Raw genomic sequence first — 14,316 nt, 5'->3', positions numbered from 1 at the left:
GTCTTCATAGAGTCTTGCCAGACATGCAAATGAAGGACAAAGGTGCTGGAATGACCCAACATCTCTTTCAAGAGAAGTGTTTTGCATGTGCTCCCTCTTTGGTGTGAAATGAGTACTTGTTCCAAAGGAGGAATAGTCTTGTCCTGCCCTTGCTTCATTTTGAGACATGACCAGCTTCTACTTGGATGCAGGTGTCAATGTGACAAGACAATGAAGTTAATCAGGCATAAGTGAAGGGAGAGCCAGGCCCCAAATGTTCTTAAAAAAGCTTTTTTCCTGTAAGCCAACTTTAAGGCCAGCTTCTTTTTCTTTCACTTTGCAATGAAATCATATTTTCATCTGCTTGTTGTTAATGAAATAACACCTGATAAAACTGGGCACTTGTCTGCACTGAACGCACAAGTAGAATGAAGGTAAAATATGAGAATGTAAAGCCTTTATTTGAAAGCAAGTAATTATGATGAGGGAAAACCACAGTAGAAAGCCCTTAAAAACACCACCTTGAAGAAAAAATCAAAATACTTTTAAAGCCAACCATACTGGAGGAAAAATATTCCCAACACTGGAATTCTCCTCTAAAGTCAGAAATCTCACTGCAATAAAAGATATCATAGTACAATTCCAATGGCAATCTTAGGGCCAAATTCAGTAGTGATAAATGATGGTATATATGTGTGTCCACGAAGGCCTTTGAAGAAGCATGCAAGTGGCTGCTTAATATTAACAACTGTTCCCCATTTGACATGTGTAACACTAGTGTGAGAAAAGATTCAGAGACATATGTAATGTTTAGCAATTATTATTTCCCCCTACATTAAATTAGATTTGCATCACTAGCCGACATTTATTGGATCCCATTTACTGGGTGATACATGCACCACTTTGACTCAGTTCTCTAGGAGATGCATCCATTATACTATGGCCTGAATTTGTTGCCAGAACAGTGAGGCCAACTGCCACCAGCAAAAATATAGCTTACATTGTGAACACTAATAGGCAGCTGATAATTTGGTGTATGTGTGGAGGGGATGAATGCCCAAAACTTTACTTTTAAAGTCTCAAGCAGAAGCCTGCTATTTGCCAGCTGTAACCATGGGCTGGTTGTAAATTTTGATAACATTAGGACTGAGCAAAAATGGCATGACCTGAATCCTCCAATTAATAGAGAGACATGAGACAGAATCACCAGTTAGGAGGCTGATCGCACACTGTGCTTCTGCACATCACCTCTTGCGAAAATTGGGGCCTTAGGGTTCCAGAAAGAAGAACTGGTGCCAAAAGCAGGGGTTCCCAAAAGAGCAAGTGGTCTCAGAAAGATAGTAGTGATCTTGGCTAGGGAGATCCTGGAGGTGGGGGAGGACCCCAAAGATCAGAGACACGCATGGAGCCAAATGCCAGGGAATGCCTAGGGACCTTGGCCTCTAACACCTGAGACTGGTATCTGCAAGCCTGCTGCACAGCATGAACCAACACAATTTTCTGGCCCACCTCCCCAGACCAGCAGTGATCTCCCTAGTGGGAAGAGAAGTTGAGACCTAATGAAGATAATGCTGGAGGGGAGGGAGGGACAGAGTGAGTGTGTGAAATATTCAAGTAGGGTAAAAGCCACAATCTCATTGGTTCTCAAATTAACCCTGGCAACCATATCTGCTATGCACTGTTGTTTACTCCATCTCACCCATGACACTAGCACAAATTTACTGCCTACATCCATTTTATAACTAGCTGAGACCTGGCACACAACTTAGAAGATGATCCATGCAGCATGATGGAGTCCTGCTTTTCTGGAGATGGCTGAACACCTGCCTGCCCATGGGAAGGAGTGAATGAATTCCTTGCTTTGCTTTGCTTGCATGGCTTTTGCTTTACCTATTAAACCGTCTTTATCTCAACCCACGAGTTTTCTCTCTCACTTTTACCCTTCCAATTCTTTCCCCCTTTGCACTGGGGGGGAGTGAGCAAGTGGCTGTGTGGGGCTTAGTTGCCGACTGGGGTTAAACCACAACAGTCCTTTTTGGTGCCTAACATGGGGCTCGAAGGGTTCGAGATAACGACAGATTTGATTGGAATGTGCTACATCGAATTTATAGCTGTTACTGTTTTTTAGCTATTAATTGACAGGCTCCTGTGCTTGCCATGGGGCTTGCTTGCCTTACTGTATATTAGAGCCTAGTGCTCATTAATGGCTCTATTTTGCTTTCGCTGCTTGCTGTACTGCTGATCATCTGACTCTACTGTGCCTGGGAACACTTTGATAACAGCAATGGAGATGTGCCTGGGCTGGCAGATGGCCAGGGCATTGCTGCTGAGTGCTGCCATGCCGGACATGCTAGAACTTCAATACGAACTGGAGTCAAAGGCAGCCAAGCGGTATGCCACAACTGATATCGCTAATGCGTTCTTCTCAATCCCTTTGGCAGCAGACTGCAGACCACAGTTTGCTTTCACTTGGAGGGGCATCCAGTACACCTGGAACCGACTGCCCCCGGGCTGGAAACACAGCCCTACCATTTGCCATGGACTGATCCAGACGGCACTGGAACAGGGTGAAGCTCCAGAACACCTGCAATACATTGATGACATCATTGTATGGGGCAACACAGCAGAAGTAGTTTTTGAGAAAGGGAAGAAAATAGTCCAAATCCTTCTGAAAGCCGGTTTTGCCATAAAACAAAGTAAGGTCAAGGGACCCACACAGGAGATCCAGTTTTTAGGAATAAAATGGCAAGATGGACGTCGTCAGATTCCAACGGATGTCATCAACAAGATAGCAGCTATATCTCCACCAACTAGCAAAAAGGAAACACAAGCTTTCTTAGGTGTTGTGGGTTTTGGAGAATGCATATTCCAAATTACAGCCTGATTGTAAGCCCTCTCTGTCAAGTGACTCAGAAGAACGATTTCAAATGAGGCCCTGAGCAAGGACAAGCCTTTGAACAAATTAAATGGGAAATAGTTCATGCAGTAGCCCTTGGGCCATTCCAGGCAGGACAAGATGTAAAAAATGTGCTCTACACCACAGCTGGGGAGAATGGCCCTACCTGGAGCCTCTGGAAGAAAGCATCAGGGGAGACTTGAGGTCAACCCCTAGGGTTTTGGAGTCGGGGATACAGAGGATCTGAGGCCTGCTATACTCCAACTGAAAAAGAGATATTGGCAGCACATGAAGGGGTTCGAGCTGCTTCGGAAGTGGTTGGCACTGAAGCCCAGCTCCTCTTGGCACCCTGACTGCCGGTGCTGGGCTGGATGTTCAAAGGGAGGGTCCCCTCTACACATCAAGCAACTGATGCTATGTGGAGTAAGTGGGTCGCATCAATTACACAACGGGCCCGAACAGGAAACCCCAGTTGCCCAGGGATCTTGGAAGTTATTATGGACTGGCCAGAAGGCAAAGATTTTGGAGCATCACCGGAGGAGGAGGTGACATGTGCTGAAGAGGCCCCACGTTGGGCGCCAAAAAGGACTGTCATGGTTTAACCCCAGCCAGCAACTAAGCCCCACACAGCCACTTGCTCACTCCCCCCCAGTGGGATGGGGGAGAGAATCGGAAGGGTAAAAGTGAGAGAACTCGTGGGTTGAGGTAAAGACAGTTTAACAGGTAAAGCAAAAGCCACGCACACAAGCAAAGCAAAACAAGGAATTCATTCACTACTTGCCATCGGCAGGCAGGTGTTCAGCCATCTCCAGGAAAGCAGGCCTCCATCACGCGTAACAGTTACTGGGGAAGACAAACGCCATCACTCCTAACGTCCCCCCCTTCCTTCTTCTCCCCCCAGCTCTATATGCTGAGCATGACACCATATGGTATGGGATATCCCTTTGGTCAGTTGGGGTCAGCTGTCCCAGCCGTGTCCCCTCCCAACTCCTTATGCACCCCCAGCCTCCTCGCAGGTGGGGTGGGGTGAGAAGCAGAAAAGGCCTTGACTCTGTGGAAGCACTGCTCAGCAGGAACTAAAACATCCCTGTATTATCAACACTGTTTCCAGCACAAATCCAAAACACAGCCCCATACTAGCTACTATGAAGAAAATTAACTGTATCCTAGCCAAAACCAGCACAACTACTTTGTCCCGTAACTTCCATATTCTACAACTAATCCTTACTACATATCTTCTGTGCTGTGCTGCTGTGCCAAGCAAGATGAGGACAGACAGGGAGAAACACCACAAGAGCCCTGGGGACATTCCTTCCTGCCTAGGTTTATCCTGTAAAATTATTGTGTGAGGCAATATAAAACCTAGCACTGCAAAGCTCTGCAGATGAAGGCAGGCCCATAAGAACACCTGAAGCATAGCAGACATTAGGACAGGCTCTCAGGATTGTAAAAACAACAGCTAGAAAAGGCTATGTGTTATAAGCAACTACAGAGCAAAATAACCAGAAGCTGCAAAACTTCTGCAAATGCAGAGAATTACTAGTGACAAGGGAACGTGCCCTTCCCCCTTCTGTACCTGCCATGACTGCCTGGCTGCTCCCAAGTGTTTGAAGAATAAGCTGAAGCTCTCTGACTGCTGCAGCTGCTTCTTCCCCACAGCACATATCAGGCTCCATGACAACCTCCATGAGGCCGACTCCTATCAGGGAAAGAGACAGGAGATTTTCAACAATAGCTTTTGATCTTGGCATATTAGAGTGCAACTGGCTAAACACATGAAAGCACTTGGGCTTTTTTTGAAAAAAATAAACCCCCATGTATTATTTAGTAACTGTCACTATGGGCCTGGCTGCAGATTGCCATAAAAACTTTTCCTCCTATTTTTTTAAAGGAACAGACAAGCCACAGACAATCCTGCACCCTTTGATAACATGCAGATCAGAAGGACACATTCCTCTCCTGCCTTTCTCTAGGAGAACTCCCATTTAAAGCCAACCCGATTCCAGATTCAAATTTATTTATCTCAAACTAATTTTGGAACATACAGAACTGTAAACAGATGTAGCCTAGTTTTAACTTCAGGATCCAGCTTTCAAAGAATATGAGCAGCCATAGCCCTTAACTTCAATGGACACTGGAGCACTGTGTTCCAGTTAGGCTAGGCCATCCAGGTTGCTGCCCATGTTGTGTGCTAATTTGGTTCACTCAATTTAAAATTTCAAAGTTTAAAGAGAAAATCCACATTTTTTCAAAGCTAATAGTTAAAAGAAATGTCTGACTCATGCACTGACAAATTCCAACTGCTCCTTCTATACACAAACTTGATTCACTAGGTCTGTGATATTTGATTTTTTTTAACACACATACAGTGGCAAGAGCTTAAATAGCTGAGCGGCTGTGTGTGACTGACACATACAGTTTTGAGCAAACTGGAGCCAACAGATTTCTAACTTGCTATTGCCAATTGCCATCAACCAACAGCAATGGGAAGGGTACACTGGCCATTAAAAAATTCAAGTATTCCCCTGCTTCAAGTGTAATGGTCATTTTGATGAATTTTTATTTTCTAGGAGAGAGACATCAGGCTGTTTTTATTTTTCACCTGCTCCCTGTCACTCATTTACCTTTAAAGACTCATCTGACACAGAAAGGAGAAAAATAGGAAAATAATCCAAGCCTACCAGCCCTATTCAAGTCAACGAGAGTCTGGCTCCTTGTGTCATCATGGAGACTCTTTCCACTGTCTTGCTCCAACTGAATTTGTTTAATCCTCACAGTTTTGGTCACCATCTGGCTCATTTTGTTGTCTATGCAGAGACTGTATGACAGACTTCCATTCACTGCAATAGGAACTCTTTGCTGAGTGATTTGATAGCCAGCCTGTCAACAAAATTAGATTTATACTCAAACAAAACATTCACTTTTCAGAAAGCAGCAGCATGGCCAAGTGCAAATATTGTAGACTAAGAACAAAACAGAAAATGCAACATCTTCCATAATGACCTATATAAGAGGATAGAACACATGCACATGTAAATTCAGAAGTTATTTTGCTTAGCTGGAAAGAAAGCGAGCTAGAAGATGGGTCTAGAATTCAACATAACTGTGAGAAGCTGAAGGGCTGGAAAAAATAAGAGCACTCCTCAATACAGGCAAGTATAAGATACTATACTAATGCAGAAATAATCAATAATCAACTGCATAACCACTTGCCAAGGACGACATAAATTTCATTGATACTGCCTTGGGGCAGGAAATGGACTAGAAGAGGTTCTTCCACGCCTGTGGTTCCGTGATCATGTTAAATCTTGTCTGAAGCCAGTTACCGTACCTCCATCCCCAAGCTGGGACTATCACTCATCCTCCCGTCAGGCTGAATAACCCTCTCTGCCTGTTTGGAACTTTACTCATTAGAGGGGAGGAGAGGAAGAGGGAAGGGGGGGTGGAAATCAAGAAAATGAGAAAGCTCAATTTCATTAATGTAGGAATTTAAAAGCTAGGCACTGCAACCTCACATAAGGCACAGAGCTGATAAATGCCACTTCATGCCTGGGACTCCACTCAAAGGGGAAACTGCTAGCCAGAAAAGGGGCTGCCAGTGACAAGGTACTGGAGTAACTGCAATGATGTAAAAATATAGAAGTGAATCAATCACTCTGTTGAGGCAGGGTCCCCATCTCTTCCTCCTTTCTAGCCTGCTCATGCCCCCACTGGTGAGAATTAAAAAAAAAAAAGCCTGGCAGATTTTAATGAATTGGGAGGACCATTTGCATATTTCAGAGGGAGGACAAGCTTACTCTGAAATGCAGAGATGGTGACAGTGCATTGGAACGGAGAACAATGGTCTGGCCCTGTGAACAGCTCAATTTATATATGCAATGAAGTGCATGACCTTCTAGCCATAATCACTGTAAGAAAAATAAAATAACTGACTCTGTGCAGCCTATGCTGATCACACAGCTCTTGCCATCTCCTAAAACTTCTCATTAAAATGATTTTTTTAAAGCCTGAAATAGTGAGTGACAATAAATAACATGAATCCCATTTCCCATCCAAAGCCCCATTTTCAGGAGTAACAATAACCCCATTGTCAAACGACCCTAAGAGCTGGATTTATTTTATCTGTTCTATACAGCTCATTAGCCTAAACTCTGCATCTTATTACAGGGTTCCTGACTAGACCATTTCACTATGAAATGCAGCTCGGGCAGTTTATTACCAGTGCTTAAACTGCAGAAGTCAGACAGTAGAAAGGTAGAATTACATGTTTCAAGCTAATAAAATGTGTCAGCATCTCCTTGACCAAATTTGCATGCTTATCTGACCAGAGGATCCTGTAACTCATGTCTGAAGATAACGGCAGCCCACTTGGTGCTGTACACACCTTCTTCCACTTCTCCTCTAAACACATGGTTGCAGTTTCTTTCCTATGACAACATTCCTCCATATAGCTTCTATGCAGTAGACTGATAGCAGCAGACATCACAAAAATATGAGAGATTGTTTCCAGTTTAACAGCAGAAGCACCAAAGTTGGCTTGCAAACAAGTCTGTGATGTTTTTGGTGTTTCTTTATGATGTGTAAAGGAATTTTGAAAGTCATGTTTATTTCCTGCTATTTCACTTTTTTCTCCTTCAGGTCTGGAAATGGGCTTTAAGATAGTTTTACAAGTGAAAAAAAAAAGTATTGCCAATTCAAACTGATAAGTTTGTGTTTCGCATTCCCAGTAGCTCACAACAAAAGGGCCTCTTAATGGCTCACAAATATTAGCAAAGTTATCCCCAGAAACCAAATCAGTAATTACATCAACTTCACAGAAGAGCAACAAGTTCCCAACCTAGAAGAAAACAGAAATGTCTTCTGAGATCCAGGTCTCCAGTGGACAACTATAACATAATTCTCCTTCTAAGGTGAGAAGCAATTGTATTTGAATATGTTTTGTGTAACTTCAAAATATTTCCAATGCCCGAATAAAAGAGTGGGAGAGAAAGTAGTTTGGTTAATAATACAGCACCTCTACACATTAATTTGGGACCAAAGAAATCTCCCACACTCTGCTCCTCTGGATGTCCAGAACACCTCATCTAAAGAGAGGATAAGCTAACATGCCTGATCTTTCTCAGATAAAATAGAAACAGATTTTTTTTCTTTTAACGCAGTCATCAGATCTTCACCCCAAAATCAGAGGAAGTAAAAATAGTGTCCTCCCTTTGACAGGTTAATGTTAAACTGACTATTCAGAATAAGCTGACAGAAAAAACCCAAACATGTTTAAAATCAGAAAGGTTTAATTTCATTAAAATAGAAAAAAAGGCTCAAACACTGCTGCATCTTGTTGCAATGGCAGAAGTCAGGTTCTTAAATTATTTCAATATTTCTACAGCCATATCAAATGCAGCAAAATGCACTTGACTTCCAGTGACATCTTCTACCAAATATGAAAGCTACCAACAAACCATACTGCAAAGACTCAGTTTCTCAGTTTGATTTTTTTTTTAATTTATTGGAACTACTGACTGAGAAAGTTTTAAAGGGAAATTAAGTATTTTTAGGTCCCTAAGCACACATTAAAAAGACACTATTATGTTTATACCACTGGAACCTGTGTTTGCTATACATTCACTTTAAATGAAGAACTATTATCAGACTGCTTTTACCCTAACAGACAATTAGTACTGAACACCAGGAATGGAGAACTTGAGGGGCAAAGCAGCTCCAGCTCCCAATTCAATTACATCAAGCTACTGAAATTGTGCAGCTAAGCAAGGAGTCAGCAATCAGAGCAATCATACTCAATCAGTGAGCACCAGGGTACAGCTGTCTATTCATCAGGGCACAGCGCAGCATCCTGTTGGGATGAGCAGAACACTGACTGAAAACACAAAAAGCATCTCTTCACTCATCCCCTATTGCCATCCGTACTCCAGACTTGTCCTTTCCTATACTCATAAAGGGACCAGCTATACTGCATACTTACTGGAAGATCTGCATAGAAATAGTGTTTTCTGTCAAACAAGGACTTCTTGTTTATGCTGCAGTTGAGTGCCAGGCCTGTCATCACTGCTGCTTCTACACATCTCCTGTTGAGAACCTAAGGAAACATGACACGTGGTTTTGCTCAGATACTCAGTATGTAACAAATGTCTCCCACACATTGCCTTATATGGAGCATATATTCAATTTTGCTTGCCTTCAGCCACCATTATACCTCTTTCCTTGTGTGGGTAGTACTTATTCATCATTAAAGTTGTGGTAGCCACAAATCTGCAAAGCTTTAAGATGAAAAAACAAGTCATTCAGTCATTTTGACATGCCACATAAGGAGGTGTGCACTGCTCTGGCTTGCTACTTTTGCAAACATCCCAGTACTCTTGCACCCTCGAAGACTCAAAAGACAAATCATAGCAAATGATAATTGACTCGTAACAAGCTGTCAACTCATACTGGGAACTGGAAACACAGGGGATTTGCATTAGGGACTGCAGTGCCATTTCAGTAAAACACTTCAGAACACCTGTAACCACAGAACCACAGTGAACTCATGAGTTACCTACATATAGATGCCAATGCTCTGCTTAACCAGGATGAAATTAAGCACACTTACATGCTTTGCTAAAACAGAACCAAAGAGACATCAACCAATCCCATAGCTACAAGTATACATGCATTTCCAGTACCCAGGTAACCCACGGGATTAAGGTTCTTGCAGAATGCCACATGATCTGAAGACCCAGCAAGGCCTTCATGAAGAAATGAAGGAGTTAAATGCGGTTTCTCACTATGGACCCATCACTCTCAGTGCTACATCCTTCTATCTCCTCAGCAGGGTCAATATCCAGAGGAGAAAGAAAATTCCACTCCAAAAAGTACTAAAAAGCAATGTTTCAAAGTTATGTTTTTTTCAAATGTGCTCTCCTTAATTTAACAGTTGGTTTAACTAACATCAAATGGATAAAACTGAAAAGAAAAAAAGACTGAATTTGTCTTACTACAACTCATATGCTCACACTTACAGTATTTTGAAACAGGAACAGAACTTTATCCATCTTATTCTGCACTGTACAGCTGCTAAGAAGTCAATTTCCAGCAGGATCATTAAAGGGGCACATTATGTAAAAGAATCTACATGACTTCATCTGCATTGACCAGAACATAAAAGGTTTAAATAATATTATCTTCCATGTTTCTGACAGTATTTACTTTTTATATTCTACAGCCTGATTTCTGAAAACAGATTAAGCAGCTGTACATTTCCCATCACCCCATGTCTTCAGCTGGAAAAGGAATCTCTTTGCTTTACTTGTCTAATATTTCAAAAATCAAAATAATAAGAGAAAATATGAGAAACTCTTCATGTAACAGAAACTTAAAAATTGCTTATGCAGACAAGAAATTAAACATTTAAGACATTTAATGAGGGAACCTTCAGATCTTTAGAGAAGCTATATATGGCTAACTAGAACACAACATCTGTTTGGGCATATTTTATTTATTAAAAAATTTAAAAGATATATAAAGCAAATTTTAAATGAGAAAAAAGGCAGAACAATTTCCCTTCGAAATACTGATCCGCAGCAAAATGAATGCAATTAGTCCTGACTGTAATCTAAAGTAAAATTGGTAACTACAAAATATTATTTTAGTATCACAGCTGCAGTTCATTATATAGTAGATGCTCCTGTTTTCAACAATTAAATGCTTCCAGACAGTACAGATACTTTTTTTTACTGTTTAAGGAAGCTTGTAACAGTGCAGTCAAATTGTTCAATGTTTAAAATATCATAGTATTTCTAAATACACAGGCAAAATTTCCTCCTATTAAAGCCTTATAGCATGATCCTGTTCAGCTTTACAAATTAGGAAGGACCATGACAGTCAGCCCTTTAACAACTGGACACCAGAAACCATTAAGGCTCCATAAGGACTAGGCAGACTCAAAAAAATTACTGCACCAAAGTAGTGAACTGGTGTCTTGCTACATTTCCTGATGGTGCAGGGGTTGTGACTGTAATCGGAGAATAAGACAAAACCCAACTCCTGAGTCACAGTCAGTTAGAGCCTCATAGCACATTCTTCCAACATGTGCAGTTTAGCTAATGATTACACTACAACTACTGCCTTTGACCACTTGCTCTTCAACTTTTGCTTCAAACAAGGTAGAGTGTACCTTACTCATCGCCCTATGGGATAACACTGTTTTGAGGTGAAGGAAATAATTCCCACATACATACTACTTACACCACTGAGAAACTTTTGCACTACTGCTGATGAACTATTTTGGTGGCTCTGGGGAAAAACTGGCATAAAAATGTGAAGAATTGATTATTTTCTATGTAGTATTACTAAGCATTTAGGTGACTGTAATGTGTATGTGTCCTCAGCGTACTGGGTCATACTAGCCAAATCATTGTATATGCACCGTTACTCATTCACTAGTACCACTTCCTGTGCTACTTCTTTACTGACCTCTGTGGCGATAGAAGGCATTGCAAAGCAGATCTTTCCCACTATGCCATACTGAGATGTCTACCACGCCAATCTGCTTCCTCTGCCCTGTCTGACTCTAAAAAAAAAAAAAAAAAAAAAATCAGATGACCCTCTACTTCCTCAAAAATCAAAACTTATCTGTTTAATATTGTTCCATTTCTGAAGTGACTACTACTACCCATTCCAGTGATCAAGGCTGCACACATAAAGCAGAGTTGTTTAAGCAAACTACTACTTTTCCTTCAAACAAGCCTAGCTTTTCAAATAATCTGCAGTGATAAACATCAATTCAGTATGTGAAACTTTCCATACTAATGACCTAGAATAAGTCCCCCAAGCTTGTTTATGCAGTAAGCTGTTATTAAGTTGACAGCTTTGACTAGCACCAAAGATTTAAATTACTGGCTTGAACTGACAAGCTGCTAGTCTGGTATGTTAGCAAAGTGCTGGCCTTGAAAGAAAGCTATGTAGTTCCTGCAATAGCTAGGGACAAAACACAAGAGCCTATAAAGCCTTCTTAAATATTCCTGGTCTTCTAAAATGGAAGCATCTCTCCTGGTATTTATTTAAAGAAATTCCTAGAGAGCTATCGCAAAAGGAAATGTAAATTGTTTGTATTGGAAACTCATGAAAAACCTTTACAATGGCATCACAACACCAGCACCATTTCCCTTGTAGCTACGCTATCCTGCTAGAGCACCATGGTAACTGAGCGCTAAAGGAATGAAAGAACAATCCAACCAAGATCTCTCTTTTTCTGATACTCGTCTATTCTTTACATCTAGTTCACAAGCGGAAAGACTCCTTTTATGAATTTTAAAATAATCTTTATTTGCAAAGTCAGTTTAGTCAAGACCTTGGTTTTAAATACAAGACTCTTCAATAGCTATACAAAACTGTACACAATACCTTCAACTACATAAATTCCCACCAAAAGCAATCTTTAAACATTTTTTTCTTTAACAGCAGGTTTATTCCTTATATTAATACATTAAAGAAAGCTGGCCTCCTTTTAGGTGAAGATATATGTTTCTATATTTAGTAAATGATCATTTTCACATTTTAAAGAAAGTAGGTATGCAGCTTCTTGTTTTTCTAATGAGTATTATATAGGATAAGGGGGGGGGGGAGAAGAATCATCTAGATCTCTCTCTGGGAAGAAGGTTTTTTTTGCTACCTTTAAAAAAAAAAAAAGTAATCTTTGCCATAACAGTGGCACCCAGGAAGCCTAAGTTATGGAACAAAGTATTCCTTGTATTAAACACAGTAAAATCAAAATAATTCCTCGGAAATTTTAAGTTTTTTATTCTAGGTCACACATTTTAATAAAGTAGATTTCATATTAATTGGCTATCTTAAGACCTTCATTCCTATTTATAATCATGAAGAAATCAGCATTAATCAGGTTAACTACAGGACTGTTTATCTAAGAAACATTTAATTTTAGCTTCTTTTCATTCAAAATAACAGCTGGAAGAAGGCAGTAGTGCAATGTACTTAGCCAGCTCTCTGTAGACCAGGCAGTAATCTTTAGAAACCTCAACAGATATATCTAATCCTATTTCCCAGTACTCACATTGCATATCACTCTGATTTTTATTTGCTTCCACTAATGGATATATCCAGTCTTACTATTCTTTCTGTGCTGAAAGTACCAACTTGCTCCAATATATGGTTCTTTGAAGTGCAATCATAAGTTAAACTTCAAAATGAACTACTCTTTTATCCACTTAGTCCAAATGTAATTGTGACTGTTCAGTCTGACACTGCAGATGAGTACTTCAATGCAGCATTCTTCCTTGGCATCCTCCCACACACACAGAAGGGCGTAACTGTCTTGTAGCTATGCATGTACAGAATGTGCATTACAATAAATGAAGAGCTAACCATTTTCCAAATGACCCATTTATTTCAAAAGGTCTACAGTCAGACCCTATCCCTCTAAGCATACAGTAAAAATTTAAAAAAACAACCCAACCTTGCCACTTGTTTGGTCTGCAAAGAGCCCACATGTTCCAAAACCTGAGGTCTCTAACTGCTGGGAAAATTTAAAAAGAAAGCCAGCTTCAGTTTAGGGTCTTCTGCATTTCAGTCCAGCATCTACTTCACAGCATATTTCCTGCCCTAATATGAGCATTATGTTCTTATCCCTAAGGAAAGGGGCAAGACAGTAGGGGAGGAAGCACCAGACATTTTAAATTGAGAACTTAGATTAATAGAAAGAGATTCCAGCTTAAGAAAAGAGAACAAAATGGCAACTGAGAAGCTGAAGCAGCAAAGGCAGGGGGAGGGGGAGGGCATTAAATATACCTTAATATATTTTGTAGTTATCTTTCTGCAGTCTGCTACCGAAGATATATGCTGCTATACAAAACATATTATTATTCCTAACCTTGTCTGGTGGCAAAGTTGGCTTGTGGTGATGCAGCATCAAGTCATATCTTAAAACCAGGCAACTCTGACATTTTAAGAAGTACCCAGCTCCCAAATATGCTACTTTATGCGTACTCAAAGAATAAGAGGGCACACTCTCTTGAAGCTGAAGAGCTAGCCTGAGAGCTCATATCACAAGGTTTAGAATTGGAGGAAGCATCTTCCAGTGTCAGTGACGACCAGAAAAATTCAGCAGCAGCAGGGAGAAATGCTGACCCCTGAGAGTAAGAAAAACAGAAAGGTATCACCAGATACAAAGATATGTAAATACTGACTGACTTCTGGGTTTCTCAGCCCTTTGAGGCAGGGGTTGCTAAAAAATCACAGAAGGAAAAATCCATTCGGACTACTGCGCGGGTAGCGCTCAGTGGTCTCAATGGAATAAATCTGTTTTCTGGGGTGGCAGGGAAGCAGCCAATCCAGTGGCATTGCCCCAAACCAGTGATCTTCGTGTCTCAGATCCCATCATCAGTGGCTAAAGCCAAATAAACTTCTACCATGCAGAACTGGTTCCAAGCAGG

The 14,316-nt window shown here is 40.9% G+C and overlaps 1 protein-coding gene across 6 annotated transcripts in view; it reads right to left on the bottom strand.

Moving 5' to 3' along the window:
• The window catches only part of GATB (glutamyl-tRNA amidotransferase subunit B), a 45,157-nt gene that overhangs the window by 20,354 nt on the left and 10,487 nt on the right, over positions 1-14,316 (bottom strand). For 5 of the 6 annotated variants that reach the window (XR_012775542.1, XM_075500494.1, XM_075500493.1 and 2 more), the window contains exons 3-5: positions 8,853-8,966; positions 5,557-5,755; positions 4,452-4,574 (exon numbers count right to left, since the gene is read on the bottom strand). Coding sequence is in view for 5 of the 6 variants with exons in the window: in XM_075500494.1 (XP_075356609.1) it covers positions 4,452-4,574; positions 5,557-5,755; positions 8,853-8,966 (436 nt within the window). In the remaining variant the exon portion in view is untranslated. The remainder of the gene's footprint in view (positions 1-4,451; positions 4,575-5,556; positions 5,756-8,852; positions 8,967-14,316) is intronic. The other variant, XM_075500492.1, reaches the window with a different exon arrangement.

Source organism: Mycteria americana, chromosome 4 (genome assembly GCF_035582795.1).
Source record: "Mycteria americana isolate JAX WOST 10 ecotype Jacksonville Zoo and Gardens chromosome 4, USCA_MyAme_1.0, whole genome shotgun sequence".
Lineage (NCBI taxonomy): Eukaryota > Metazoa > Chordata > Aves > Ciconiiformes > Ciconiidae > Mycteria > Mycteria americana.
The sequence above is the reverse complement of the archived record's forward strand: the minus strand, read 5'-3'. Positions and strand labels throughout refer to the sequence as shown.